General features: G+C 37.7%; 1 protein-coding gene across 6 annotated transcripts in view; it reads right to left on the reverse strand.

Annotated features, from left to right (window-relative positions):
• PDZRN4 (PDZ domain containing ring finger 4) overlaps nucleotides 1-15,705 on the reverse strand; it is a 372,746-nt gene that overhangs the window by 158,852 nt on the left and 198,189 nt on the right. The window contains exon 1 of one of the 6 annotated variants that reach the window (XM_038387829.2): nucleotides 12,078-12,377. The exons of the other annotated variants lie outside the window; for them this stretch is intronic. Within the exon in view, the coding sequence (XP_038243757.1) occupies nucleotides 12,078-12,146 (69 nt within the window). The 5' untranslated portion in view covers nucleotides 12,147-12,377. Of the gene's footprint in view, nucleotides 1-12,077; nucleotides 12,378-15,705 lie in introns of those variants that run through there. 6 annotated transcript variants of the gene reach the window in all.

Genomic DNA, 15,705 nt, shown 5'->3' on the forward strand with positions numbered 1-15,705 from the left:
TTTTTTTATTAATACTTTGTTGGAAGGATACAGCTGTATATATTTACACACATACATTTTATCATACAGTATATTCTGCCCTTCCCACTCACATTATGTGAGAAGAGAATTCTAGTCTCCACATAAAAATCTACACAAGAAATGAAACTTTGTAGCAATAAACAAAACCTCAGTAACAAGTAAAAAATAATAGTTTTACAATTGCACTGAACAAGCAGTAAGTCAGACCAATCGCAAGTAGAGCAGTGTGGAGGACAGAAATTCTACTTTACAAACGATTTTGAGATATCACAATTGACTTCATTCTGAACTGAAAGAAATTCTGCAAATTTTGAAATTCTCAGTAAGGAAAATTCATCCCAAAATTTTGTTTCAGCTCAATCAGAATTATTTCATTTCTAGCAAACTGTTTTGTTTTGGTGCTGACTTTAAAATATTCTAATCATATAATATAATACAAAATAAAAACACTTTAAAATGAAAAAGCATTTCAGAATGAAAAATGCATTTCAAAATGAAAAATGTTTCAATATTGTCAGACCTTCCCTTCCGTTTTTCCTCCTAAATAAAATTTCAATAAAGTTGATATGATTTAGAAAAGTATTTCAATTTTGATGGAACTGCATTCTCCAGTGGAAAATGGCTCCATCAAAGTTTTCTGATGAAATCTAGTCAACTTTTATTTCCATTCTTTAGGATTACCCAAACTCACAAGTGTGTATCTTTCTGCTGGTTTTGAATAATGTGATAAATACGCATAATAAATGCATCAAGCATGGCAGTTGAAGAAATGTACTTCTCTCTCATCATATTTAGGAGCACTGAGCATATTCCAGAATATTACAAACATTTTTATTCTATCTTTTCTTGTCTATGAAATACAGAAAAAATGTTTGGATTTTAATGAAAACTGATGTTCTCCCAAAATAATTACTCCAGGAGGAATGAACTCAGAATACTGTGAGAGTTGCAATAAAATCATGAAACACAGACAGAGTGATTCTTTTTTCAGCACTTGTGGATACTCAGGAAGCAAGGCTGTATAATTCAGATGTTTAGTCCTAATCTACAAGATCCTCTTGTGATTGTAGAGCCTGTCATACCACGATTGTCACACCAATACAGCTGCACATACCAGGAATATGGAAGCTGTCATGGTCCATTTGAAACTTTCAGGAACCTGAGAAAGAATGCAGAAGGTCCTAAACCTGTGACAGAACTCACCACTTCAAGACATCAGAATGAGCCAAAGACTTGATGAGTTAAGAACATGATGGTAAGTCTCATATTTTCAGATAGGCCTTCCCACAATATCAGAACTGAAAAATATGCAGCAGCTTAGCAAAGGAGAAAAGGGGAATATGTTTCAAACAAACAAGTATATGAGTAACAAATAAAGAAAAATAATTGTTTAATTGTATCACAGCATTCTTTGGTTAAACTCTGGGCAATTCAAATTGTGATGGAGTGTACGTATTCTGGACAGGGCGTGGTAGTGTGGAGGATTAAAAGTCCTTCCTAGGATGAGAGAGAACTTGCTCCGCCATGCTGACATCAGACATCATGGCAAAAATCCTCCAGGGAATAAAGATAGAAGGAAGCTACTGGAAACAATCAAACCGCATAGAAAGGGAGCATGAATGTTTTCTTTGCTTAACTTGTTGATTATCGGGGTTGGCTTCTGCCAAGAACCAGGTAATCTTCTACTTTGAGGAAATTTATTTTTTATTTTTTCCACCTGAGAGAAGAAGAATTTGTAGAGTTTACTAACTTCATAGGAATGTAACAATAAAAGGCCATGAAGGCCACTTTAAACTCTAGACAGGTTGACATAACACTTCACCATCTGCCCACACCAATATTATGAAACTTAAAGACAGTTCTGGACAAGATACAAAATACTTGTATAACAAATGGGCAGTGATGACTTACATGGAATCATTCTACCACAGTCTCTAGGCTCCGCTGACAACATAAACCACTTGGAATAGTTTCCTTGTTAACCACTGCAGCTTATCTACAACATATAGGGTCTGACAATTGTTTATGTAGTACCCTCTCTATACATGTAAACAGAAGGCCAAAGTCTGCCCTTGGAAGTAACATTGATTAGAAGTTTATTAAAAACAAAAGAAAAAGTGACTAGTCTATTTTCATTGTCCAAGCTCAGAGAAATCTATATATAGTGACATATACGTAAGATTAAAAAAATTTCAGGTTTAATAGTCAGTGATGGTGTTTATATATGGGGGAGTCCATTTGTTTTTGAAAAATATTGTCTTTCTACCTACGAGTGTCTCTTTGAAACCATCAACTAACTGAGGATCATATTGTGCCCTCAGTCCTCACACAAAATTTCCTCTGATTTGAATTTTCCAGATTTTGTTTGAAACAGAAAAAACATGGAATCCTGAACTGAACAGCTATGATAACACTTACATAGTGCCTTGCTACTAAGGATCTCAAAGAACTTTTCATGCAACCCTTAATGAAGCGCCTCTCAAAATCCCATGACGTAGAAGAATTGTTTGCTACTCTTAGCTGCAGACTACATTGTACAGGCCTTTGCTATTGATTGTTTATGTCCCTCTATGATATTCTAACCTCTCCAGAGAGAAATGTGATTCACAGCTTAATCTCATTTTATCTAAAGAGCTTTGGAACAATATTTGACAGAATGTTCAGATGACATTTTCATCACCTCCCTCTACAAAACATAAAATTCTCAATTGGTAATTTTGGACCTCTACAAGACTTTGCTCAGCCAAAACTATGACCTCTGCAGATGCTGAAGTTATCAACCTTCAATCACATTGCTAACGCATAAAGCTCATATGATGAAATGTCTCCACTTAGGTCTGAAAGAAAAGGAGTACTTGTGGCACTTAGGTCTGAAGTTTGCCTAAAGATTATCTCATATTAAATTAGTTCAGGAAATCAGCCTTTACCAGACCAGCTCTTTTTAAAAAGAAGTACACAACCTCAGAAGGACTCTGATCCCCCACTGCTAAATTAGAAAAAGCAAGAAAATGCAAAATTAGAGAGAAAATTATGCTACACAGTACCCTAACTAGTTCTCTTTTAATATTATTTAATAGTCTTCCATATACCTGCAGATCACAGATATATACTGAATGTTCCTTGATAGCTGCCACTATTCTCCTCATGCACTGAATTCTTATCTCACATGCCATTGTCTGGTTTCTTATCTCATGATTCTTTTTCCTTTATCTTTCCTCTTGAGATAGGGATAGTAGGCATATCCATTTTGCAAACAGGTATAGGCACAGAGATAAAATCCTGGCCCCACTGAAGTCAGTGTCAAAATTCCAACTGGCTTCAACTGGGGTAGGATTTCAACTTGAGAGTTTAAATGACTTACCCAAGTGGGATTTTATAAGTACACAGACAGACATCAACCAAGTGGCAAGTAGGAAAGACAGAATATAGGTGCTGTGCTCTAATTCCTAGAATTGACTCCCCCATCTACAAGAAAAAACAACTTTTAAAAAGTCAGTTTTTAAAGCCTATTTAGTTTGACCAGTCTATTCAAGTAAATTTAAGCAAGCAACTTCCTCAGATATAGCTAGAAATGTGTAACAGCTTTCTGTGATCATATTTTTTACAGTAAATATGCTGCTACACTGTTGTGAGGCAGTGCTGCTGCAAAGAGAATTATTCAGAGTTGAGTTCTAGGTTTGTTCAATTTAAGTGACAGGATATAGAACGCCTACAAATTTTTTTGTTGAACCCTTAAAAATCTCCAAGGAAAGTCTTGAACTATTCAAAAAAGTTAAACATCCAGAGGAAATTCTTAGTTAAACCAATTTGCAATCAGCAGTTTCACAATCATTTTCTTTCTAACTGAATATCAAAAACAATAGAGCAAACAGAAGGCAAAAAATCAATAAATGCAATATGACCCACTAGTATTATTATATGTATTCGTTCTAATAATGTCCTATGAGTCATGACAATCCTCCTCATTCTCAAACAGTCTAGCCTAAAATTCTCTTCTTTCACACTCCCTCATACTAAAAATTGGCTATTACAACATTCTTTTTAAATCATAAAAATCTAAGAAAGTTAGATAGGAGCTGACAAATAAATATCCAGCAGGGAATATTATCCTCAAACTATCTGGGAACTCTGAGCCAGCAGGAGGTCACCAAGTGTTGATAATGTTGAGCAGATGGTACTTTCAAAATGTTTAGAAAGAGGGTCCTGGCCTGCATTAGAATTACCAAAGAGTGGCAATGGAGAAGAAGCAGAGGAGGTACTTACAAGCAGGATGGAGATCTGAATGGCAAACTCCAGGGTGGATAAAAATCAATGATTTTTTTAAAAAATAATATAAAAATTGTATTTTTTAAATTAAATCAGATTTTTTGATAAAATGCCTTTTGAGGGAAAAACCTATCTAAAGAGAGTTTTAATTAAGATACATTATAGCTCAAAGATAACTCATCATGGAATAGGGATTATAAATTCTAATTCTATAGTATGAGACAATATATTGAGGTAATGTTTAAGAAAAGTTTTGTAAATGAGTTCCAATAGTTCATGGATTAGGGACCCAATCTTATGGGGTTCTAGGGGCTTCTGTATAGATTATTTAGGTTAATCTTTCTATCTACCCAATGGGACTCAGTGCTCAGTCTGGAAGATAACCATCAGAGATGCTTAGTTTTGCAGTTTTCAAACTGTGGATTTGTGTCTCCAGAGGTAACATGCTTGTTAACAGCAAAAATGTTTTTAAATAAATAAATATATAGAGGTGAGAAATAACAGACCTCAACCCTATTGTCCCTCTACAAATTTGTGTACACAGAGTCAATCCCTTACCTCTCTCTAAAAGTGCAAAGTTTCAAACAGTTCAATGAATAGAAGAATCTTGGGGCGGAATAGATCTGGACAAGGAGAAGAAGTCTGGAAAGAAATCTGAGAAGGGAAGGACAGGCAGTAGAAACAAAAGAGAAACTATTTGAGCAGCATTTTCCAGAAGTCTTGAGCTCTTTCTGAGTGTAGCCTTCATTGATTTGAAATCTACCATGCCATTCTCTCACTAGAAGGGAAAACCTATAATGGCAGCAGATGGTAAAAGAGACCCAGTTTGGGAATATTTTAATGAAGTTCTCTACCTGTGGGTAAGACAGGCATGTGTGCAAACTGCAAACAGTGCAACAAAGAAATGCAAGGCCTGATTGCCCGAATGAAACAACATCATGAGAAGTGTTCCCCTTCTCAGGACAAAGCTGTGTTGAAGAGGATGAAAGGAACATGTCGGAACATGCAGGATCTTCAGGTTGGTCAACATTTTTATTTCATACTTCTTTCTTAAGGACTGCCTGTCTTCCTTCTGGACTATTCTTGAATTCTCACGTTTGAGCAAAAAATATAGTTGTGATTCTATGGTACTATCATTTTAGATACAGTTGTGATACAAAAAAAATAGCCAAAACAGGCAGATCTTCCTTTTATAATTTCACTTTTAAAGTAGTACTGAGTGTCAGTGAATGCAATGAGTAATACTAAATGAGCAGTATAGTAATAATAACTGCATTGACTTATTTTGTTTAGGAGAATCCATTCTCAACATACAGGAATCTGAAGACTATCCACCTTCAAGATCACCATCATTTTCTATAGTTTCAGAGTTATCTGCCAATGATAGTGTTTCAGTCATATCATGTATGTCACATAGCCACAGTAAAAAGAAAAAAAAATCTCCATCATCCAGGAACAACCATAGATAAGTTTGTGATAAGAACCAGCAGATTCAAAAAAAGGTAATTGATGAAAAAATTGCCCAGTTTGTTTATGCAACAAACTCTCCTTTCCATATGACTGAGAACCCACACTTCATTAACACGGTTCAGTCGTTAAGACCAGTATACAGTCCACCCAACAGAGCAGACGTCGCATGCAAATTGCTGGATAAAGTATATGAAAGAGAAATTGAGTGGTGTGCAAAAGGTCTAGAGGGTAAAATTGTTAACCTGAATCTTGGTGGGTGGAGCAATGTCCACAATGATCCTGTTGTATGTGCTTGTGTGATAACAGAAGAAGGGAATGTCTTCCTTACAGAAACAATTGATACATCAGGAAATGCACACACTGCAAAATACTTTAAAAAGTAGCACTAAAAGCTATAACAAACTGTGGAAAAAAATTAAAATGTCTAATACGCAGCTTGGAAATAGACAATCCTGCAAATGTATCCAAGAAGAGACGAAATTATTTAGAAGAGAGTCCCAAGCTAATTACATATGGTTGTCGTGCTCACTTGATGCACCTCCTAGCCAAATACTTTAGTGTTCCAGAAATAAAGGCTAATGTTGTTGAAATTGCAAAATACTTCCCTAACAACCACTTTGCAGCAGCTGCTCTGAAAAAAGTTGGAGGAACCAAGTTAACTTCCCCACAAGATGTGCGATGGAACTCAGTAGTGAACTGTTTTGAGCACTATATCAAGAACTGGCCTAATCTGATGACAGTTTGTGAACAAAATCATGAAAAAATAGATGGCACTGTCACAGCCAAAGTTCTCAGCACTGGGCTTAAGAGAAATGTTGAACATATGCTGAGTACCCTGAAGCCTATTTCTGTAGCCTACAGGGACAAAATGCAGGGAAATAGCTGTTTTATTGCTGATCCTGTTGAAATTTGGAAGGAACTGAGTGAGATCTTAAAGAGAGAAATATGCAATGACAGAGTTAAATTACAAGCATTAAAAAAACGAATGGGACAAGCACTATCTCCAGCTCATTTTCTTGCAAATATTCGCAATACTCGGTACTAGCGTCAAACCTTAACTACTGAAGAAAAGGAGTTGGCTACGACATTGACTTCCAGCAATCATCCCTCCATAATGGCAACTATAATAAACTTCAGAGCTTAGGGTGAATCATTCAAGAAATATGTTTGTTGATGATGTTTTAAAGAAAGTCACACCAGTGAAGTGGTGGATGTCACTTAAGCACTTGGATTCAGAGACTGTTGAAGTGATAATCTCACTTTTAACAGCAATAGCTTCTTCTGCCAGTGTAGAAAGAATATTAAATAGAGTCTTCTTGACTAGTAATTTAAATCAAATCCACCCTGGAAAACTCCTCATGTGTTTTCAGGTGGCATGAGTACCATAAAAATCAGTCTGACCAGAAGATCGCCAAGTATAATGGATAGGGGGATGGCTCAGGAGGGAAAAACCCTGACCCTGTTTTAGTCTCTAAACAAACCCAAACCTTTCTTAGGCCAGAATTAGCAGATTTCATATTGTAAAATCAAGATGAGGCCCACCCTGCACTCATTTCACATCATGACAACACTCGAGAAGAGCTTACGCACTGAAAACCCACCCACGGAAAATGAGAAGGTTTCTATGTAACAAGCTGCCAGTTCTGGGGTCCTCTATTGAACACTCTAGTATTCAAATGGATGTAAAAGTACAATCCAATCTTTCAAATATCTCAAGGGATATTGAAAGGTATACAAAAATCAGAATTTTGGACGAATGAAAGTGAAAGTTCTATACTATTTTGGAAACTGAGGCTAGAAGCAAACTTTGGATAATCAGGGTTCAGAGGACTTAAATGTTTGCAAGCTGGCTCCACTACCCTCTATCTAAAATGAAATATAAAATGTAAATGTGTAACCATCCACACTGCCCCCTCCAATATTGCAACTACTTCCCTATTACTCGTAGGTAGGGCCTTACCAAAATCACAGTCCATTTTGGTCAATTCCACAGTCATAGAATTTAAAAAATCGTAAATTTCATGATTTCAGCTATTTAAATTTGCATTTTGGTTTTGTAATTGTAGGGGAACAGGTAAGGGCTAGCCTGCCGCAGCCAGGCAGTACCACCGATGGGATTTTTAATGGCCACCCCGAACACCAGCTCCACACTCCCACTGGCTGGTTCCTGGCCAATGGGAGCTGGAGGGGTGGTGCTTGCGTGCCTCTGCCTAGGAGCCGGACCTGCTGCTGGCTGCTTCCGAGGCGCAGCATGGTCCATGGTGCCAGGACAGGCAGGAAGCCTGCCTCAGCACCCCAGCTGCTCCGCTGACCGGGAGCCGCCCGAGGCAAGCCTGCGCCCCAACCCTACGCCTCAGTCCCCTGCCCCAGCCCTGAGTCCCCCCAAATCCAGAGCCCCTGGCCCCACCCCAGAGACTGCACCCCCAGCCCAGAGCCCTGACCCCCCTCCCATACCCCAACACCCTGACCCAGCCCTGAGCCCCCCAAACCCAGAGCCCCCTCCTGCATCCCAAATCCCTTGTCCCCAGCCCCACCCCAGAGTCTGCAGCCCAGAGCCCTGACCCCCTCCCGCACCCCAACTCCCTGCCCCAGCCAAGAGCCCCCACCCACACGCTGAACCCCTCATTCCCGGTCCCAGCCCAGAGTTCCTCCCACACCCCAAACGCCTCATCCCCAACTCCGTTGGGTTGCGGGCATCAACAATTTTCTTCAACTGGTTCATGAGAAAAAAAGTTTGAAAACTACTCGTCTAGTGAATGGGGTACTGGACTGGAACTCAGTAAATCTTCTCCCACTCACTTGCTGTGTTACTTTAGGTAGGTCATTTCACCTCTTTTATGCCTCAGTTTCCCACTCTCATCCTTTGTCTCTTTTACATTTAGGTTGTAAGTTCTTCAAGGAAGGGACTGTCTCTTATGTGGTTTCAGAGTCTAATACAATGATCTTATTTGAAGATCTAGGTGTTATTTTTAATACAAGTATTGATTTCAATGAGCCCTGGATGAGGAGCAGCCATAGAGATCAACACACTGACCGAGGATCATAGAGCCCTTTGTCCTCCTATTCCACCCCCTCTTGCCCCTGGCATACCCCTCTCTGCCCCTACATTATTCTGGATGAATCCTCATCAGCCCCTCTAGGGCTGATAATTGCTCATAATCACCCACTCTGACTTATATCACCTATCCAATGTAGCGTTCCTTGTTGTAATTCCTTGGCTCGGGAAATGTAGGTATACATTTAATTAGCTCAAAACTGTTTGTATAATGCACAGAAGATGTGAAACACTAATTGAGAAAGTATTAATGTGAAGGATTGTAAATTTGAAATTACCACAGTACTTCGATTTGTATACTTGTATGGATGTGCAGAAGAGGACTCAGAGTTATAGTTTTGTGTCTGATAGGTTCTTAAAGTGAGGAGTTTTGATACCCTGAGGGTAGATGAACAGGCACTTAAAGTCATAAGAGTGCTTCTCCAGCACTCAGTCATATCTTGCATATTAATTCTTGGAAATTCTATGTTTGACTTTTTGTTTTTAATCCTGATCTACATGTGTAAGGTGCAGTTACCAAAATAAAATGTTCTTGCATAAATAAATGCTGCACTCTGACTGAATATCCTCATCCTGAGACCAACTATCTCATTGTGAACTTGAAGCAGTCTGGAAAATGGAAAAAAATATAAATATTCTAATGATGTCTTCATTTCCCATCAGCCCTGCTACACTAATCTCTCCAGAGCTAAATTTGACCTCACTACAAACAGCATCAAAATAACATGCCTCATTGTGTTTGCATGGATTTCCTCAGCAAACACACTTTTCTTTGTTTACTGTATCTATAAATACGGTAGTGCACACACAACCCACGTTATCAGGTAGTCCAGCATCTGAAAGGTGAGGTACAATCGTAGGATTGCTTTCCTTATATGAATATAAATTGACCTAGCTGATCCACATATGTCAGTGAGACACTGTTCATCCTCAGTCAATTCATGTCCCTGACAGACTAACTTGTTCCAAGCTCTTCCACAATTGTGCAGATGAAGAGACCAGGTCTAGGAATTACAAGATTGTACAATTAAAAAGGATTTTGCAAGTCAAGTATTAATGTCTGTGTAGGCTTGTTTTAATAGATCAATTGATCCAGCATCTAGTTTTAAGTCAGTACTGTAAACAGGATGTTATGGTAGCTATTGCTAGAAGTTCCTAATTGGAACATCCAGGCAAAAACATGCTCACTGCCATGTGGGCACCAAATTGCATAAATACTGGATCAAAGACAGAAACCAGTTTGCAAATCCATACAGAACTAGGCATGGTGTCATAAGACACTTACTGCTCTCCTTCAATAGCTTAGCAGTGATATTTCTCAACAATTCAGGATGCAAAGCTGTGGGCTGACTGCTCATTACTCCTATCAAAAACTCACTCAAACTCTTCTAGGTATTCCATGTTATCTGGCAAATACCAGAGTAAAAGTAAAAGCCTTAGTTCTTTCCCCACCTCTGTCATTAATGACCACAAACACTGCAACTCAACAGAAGAATAGATACTACGTAAATAAAGTGAAGGATTCCTCTTGAATCCCTTAACAAAACCCAGGCACTTTGTCTTGTTTAAGATTGTGTTAGTATTTACTACCACTGAATGCCACTGCAAGAAAGATTTTGAAAATGCACCAGCTCTAAAATAGATGTAGCCTTCTTCCTTATATACATACAGTCATCATTTAAGAAAGCTCTGGTCTCTTTTACAACACAATCTGAATTCCTTATTCCTTAGCATTGTAAAGCAGGGTGAGACCTACTGCATTCTCTATCTTACACTTTCAGATGAGTTTGGCAATTCAGAGCTGTGGAGAGTATGGAAAAAAATGTTGCTTTGCTTTTCCCTGTACTATAGCTGTCAGGAAAACATAATGATCAAATTATGATTAACTACTGAACTAAAGGAAAGTGTTCCACCTAGAGACCATCTTCATGAGTCAAAGCAGCTGACAGGTTATGGGCAAATGGATATTATTTTAGGATTGAATATGGTTGCTAGTTTGTGGTAAAAAATGAAGCCGAGGTATTGCCATCAATGGTAATTAACATGTTAATCTTCTTTTTCCTCTCTATGGTGATAAAAAGAGTCATTTTTATATTTAATTAATGCAGAGGATCATTTTGGAAACTGGCTAATGAGGCTCTGATCACATTACCATGAAAATGTGCATTACCACTGCAACTGAGGAGGATGTTTCATGTGTAGAGAACCTACTTTGTAATTAGCCCACTGTGAAATGAATCACGTCAAGAAAAACTCTGAGGGAAGTAGTAGGCAATGGGCACTTAGCTACTGCTGTGCCAATAGACCACCAAGAATCTAAGCTGTTTTCTCCTCAGTATTGCCTGTCATCAGCATTGCAGTCCAAAACAGTAAGTGTTCAGCCTCTGTCAACAGCAATGTATCAGACAGAGCTTGGACAAATTATAGAGAGGCAGAGAACAGATGCTAAAAGGCACTAAACTTTAATTTGCCAGATTTTGCAATTCCAAAACAAACAAACAAAAAGCCTCAAATCAAATACCGACTCAGCAGTATTTGTGCAAAATTATGAGATATTATATTAAGTGCTAATTTCTTCTTTTTCCCCTTCCTCTGAACAAGCTGGACACATGTTAGCAGCACACTGCTACACTAATATTCCTGCTGCTGGGACAGACACAGATAACTACAAGGTATTAAGATCTCTGCCTAGTGGTAAAGAGAAATAACACAAAGAATGTATAAACAAGAGCTGAGATAAACATCGTTCCTTGAAACTATTCCACTTCAAAAAATACAAATGATCTATTTTAAACCAAATCAATATTTTAAATTATTCAGAAAATCAAATACACTTTTTGGCCAACACAGACATGACATAAAACTTTCTTCCATTAGTTAGAAATACCTGAGATCATGGACCTACTAAATCCCAGCATTTACAGAGGCATCAGTGTAACACTGACTTGAAATCACAATCCTATTACCAAAGCAAAGGGCTTCCTTAAAACATTACAGATATGATTCAATGAGACTGCTATTATATGACTGACATCTTGGCAGAAGATGCACAAAAACGTTAAAAGAATCCCACAGGAAGTCATCTGAAGGGGGAGTGGCAAAGAAATAAAAAACAACAGTCACCCAAAAATAATTTAAAAAAAAATGAACAACTTCACTAACAATTTTTACAAGGGAAAAAAAAAGAGAATCTCTTTTTACTTAATATCTTTAAAGGAGTACAATTTCTTACTCTGGAGTCACTGGCAATATCCTCTGCACTCACCTGTGAAACTTCATAGAGCAGTTTGTAGTGTTCCTCTCTCTTCTGAAAAGTGCACAGATTGCAGCCCATTCTAATAAGCAAAGCAAGAGCAAAGCTTCTAATTTCCCCAGAACTGAAAGGCAAATGCACTGACAGGGAATCACCCTCCAGACTTGACTACTGTTTTTCATCAGTCACTCCAGCACAGAAACACAGACACACCACTGTTAGCTGGAAGCACAAGCCAGGGTAATGTGTAACAGCATGCTCTTCTTCCCTTTCCCTAAGTATCTTACACTCACGTATACACACAGAGTTTCGACTCAGTTCATGGCAACACTCCCCCTGTCTCTGCATCAGTGCACATGACTACACAGATTCTAACTCATGAATATTAATAGAGACTCATTGATTATTTATGACAGAATGTGTTAGCAGGGAGGGGTGTCATAGCTGCTGTTGATGACAGATGAATATTCACTAATTAAGAAGCAAATGTAGTGTGGTTAAACAAAATTCACTTGTGTCAATACTATCTCTGTTTATTAAGGTTAGAGAGATTAAGAAAGAGCAATGCATACTTGCCCTTTAATTTTATCAGTGATCATGAGACTAATGCATGAATAAGAATTTCTGAGGCACAAAGTCAATTCCTACCTTAGGTCTCCACCTTGCGCAACGGAATGACTAAATTTATTTTAAAAATATTTGCTATGCATTTTAAAAAGTGATTGTGATAACTTATGTTGTTGAATATCTAAAGCAAAAAAGGAAGGAAACAAAACAAACCCATATGGCTGTAATGCTTCATTCACTTTTGATATCGCCAAATCTAATTGAAATGCCAGCATTAAGACAAGAAGAAAGGATACCATAACTGCAAGTCTATACTGTGTGGGTGTGATTACATAGTATCTACACACATTATGTATATATGATTATACACATGGTGTATATATGTACACACAGAGAGGTCATATGAACTTTATAGTCACACTTTGTACACTTACCATGTACATACACGGTTAAATAGCAATTATAGTAAACTTTATCAACCCCAATTTTTTAGGAAAATGAACAGATATACCCTCTTGGACTTTTAAAAATTCAAAAGCTTCTATTATATCATGCCATCATGTCTAATTTTACTGTTTGCAAATTAGATTTTAATAGCTCTACAATTCTCAGTGAGTAGATTAAGGCAAGGATCCATTTAAAATTAAACCTACATGTTAAATGCTACAGGCAATGGAACTCACATATTTAGTTTCATGTGCTCACTAATTCCTGTATTTTACAGCATGTAATCAGTAAGTTTCTTAAAGAAAGAAATCCTGACTCTAGCAAACCGAGACTCCTTTAAAAAAAATAACCAAGATTTCTTTTATTTCTACTCTGCCTCACCTAGAACCTCCACTAATTAAGAATTCTGTCCTTTTTCCAAAGCATCTTTAAACTGGACAGGATAGCAGGTGGACTCCAAAGCAAAAATAATTACTCTGAAACCAATGAAACCAGTATAGTTAAGATTGACATTAGCCCTGAAGATTTTTAATTGCTAATCACTGATGTAAAGCCACTTTTTTGGGGTACAGTTTCCTAAAAGTGCTTTGTCAAATATTTAAAATCAATAATAGGAAATGATTCTAATGAGTACTAATTGTTAACAAATTGGCTTTGCATCTAGCAGCACCTCAAACACCACCAATGCAGAGTAGTAAGTAGATCAACAATCATCTGCTGCTTATCAGTCCTTCCCCTTGGGATGTAATAATCCGATTTTCTGGGCCTTAATTTTACCTAACAGGCTGGATAAAAGCCAAGCAGAGAGACCAACATGAAAACAGCATCATTATTGTGAACACTGAAAAGTTTGCTAGAACCTCTATGTGAATTATAGGTGAGCTGATACTACATCTTGATTAAATTTAACTTTTTAAAATAAATGCATAGTGCCAGGAGAGAGCAAATCATGACCATTTGTGGAGCAGATACTTCTTACACTAGCTACATGCATTGCCATGCAACATGACTGCCATATCTATTTTTAAGCAGAAGTTGGCCCAAGCTGTCAAGTTTGGAGGTGAGCTTTCACAAAATTCCAGGTGTTCGGGGATGGACTCCTCTTTGTTAGCAAGCATCAGCTTCTCCCCATCTCTACGGACACCCATGGAATGCTCTCCGTGCTGAGAGGTTCCTATACATGAAGCAAACATCACTACGTCTTTGAAGGTTTCTACATTGCAGAGCTGTAGAAGAATTGTCAGAAGTGTAAATTCTGAACTTAAGAAAGTCAGATCAAGGAATTAGATAATAGTCATTCAAGGGCAACCATGCTATCTTTCACTGAAACTGTTTTCTTCTTCAGCCGCCATAACTTCTTCCCGTGACACATACAGGTTCTGAAAACTAAACAGTAATATAATGATAAAAGAAGCCATGATTTACCCTGGTTTATTTTTTTAATCCCTTGCAAATACTATTGTTGTTTTAACACATCGCTACAGGATTTCTTTTTTGTACTGTCATTGCCAGAAACAAAAAATAAAATACCAGATAAAATAAGCAACGGAAAACTGCAGTCAATCTTCCAGGGCTGTCCCTTTTTTCATTACTAGTCCTCTGATTCCTTTGTTTCCTTCTCAGAAGCCAACACAGGCTTCTCCACTCATTTATCAAATGCCTGCCCTTTGCCCACACACACAGGAAAGGTTCTACCTTCTGCTTCTATATCCATCTAATGGGTACAGTCTGCAGGGCTGAAGAGATCTATTTTAGAAAGAAAGGAATATTTTAGGTCCCTGAATTCCATAAAAATATGCTATTTTGGTTTTACTAACCTTGGTACATCAGAATGTGAAATTTGAGGCAAAACTTGATCCAACTAATGATTAAATTGAAACATATTATGCACTTCTGTCAGGTTGAATTTGATGTTAGAAAGAAAGTAATCTCTGTCTTTCTTTTTAATCCTCTCTCACATCAAATCTGTAGTTAAAAGGACAGAAGAGATATTAAAATATAATCAAGTAATTCTTATTCTATATGTAATTCAAAGACATTTGAATTATTCAACAATCTTCTTGATTGTGGAGTTTCCCCGTTCATCACCCACAATACAATGTCACCACAAAGGTTCATCAGGGTTTAGAGACAAGATAAGAATGCAGGAAGCCTGGACCAAAATGCAAAGGGATTAATTTTAATTTTAAAAATATTACATTTTCAAATGTGATTGCTTAAAAAGTTAGGCACCTAAAACCATATTTAGACACCTATGGGATAATTTAGGGTACTTAAAATCGGTACACAACTGCCTAAATAAGATGTGTAAGTGCCAATTATAGGCACCCATATTTGAAAGTTTGTCTGGCTTAAACCACCAACAAGGGAGGAAATTCAAGGCTAAAAATTTCAAAACTAAACCCATTTAAAAGCCATATGCTTCTGTAAGTTATCACACAGCAAAGAGCTTTACAATGTACTGAAAAATTCTGCCTAACTGATGTAAGTGAAGCCACTGACCTAAATTCAGAGGTGTGTCACAGTTGGGTCGTGGGCAGCCAGACCTGTGGTCAGAGCCAGAGTCTACAATCACAAGACATAAGTCAGGAGTCAGCTGGGTCAGGATACCAGGAGGTCAGAGTTA

Source organism: Dermochelys coriacea, chromosome 1 (assembly GCF_009764565.3).
Source record: "Dermochelys coriacea isolate rDerCor1 chromosome 1, rDerCor1.pri.v4, whole genome shotgun sequence".
Classification (NCBI taxonomy): domain Eukaryota; kingdom Metazoa; phylum Chordata; order Testudines; family Dermochelyidae; genus Dermochelys; species Dermochelys coriacea.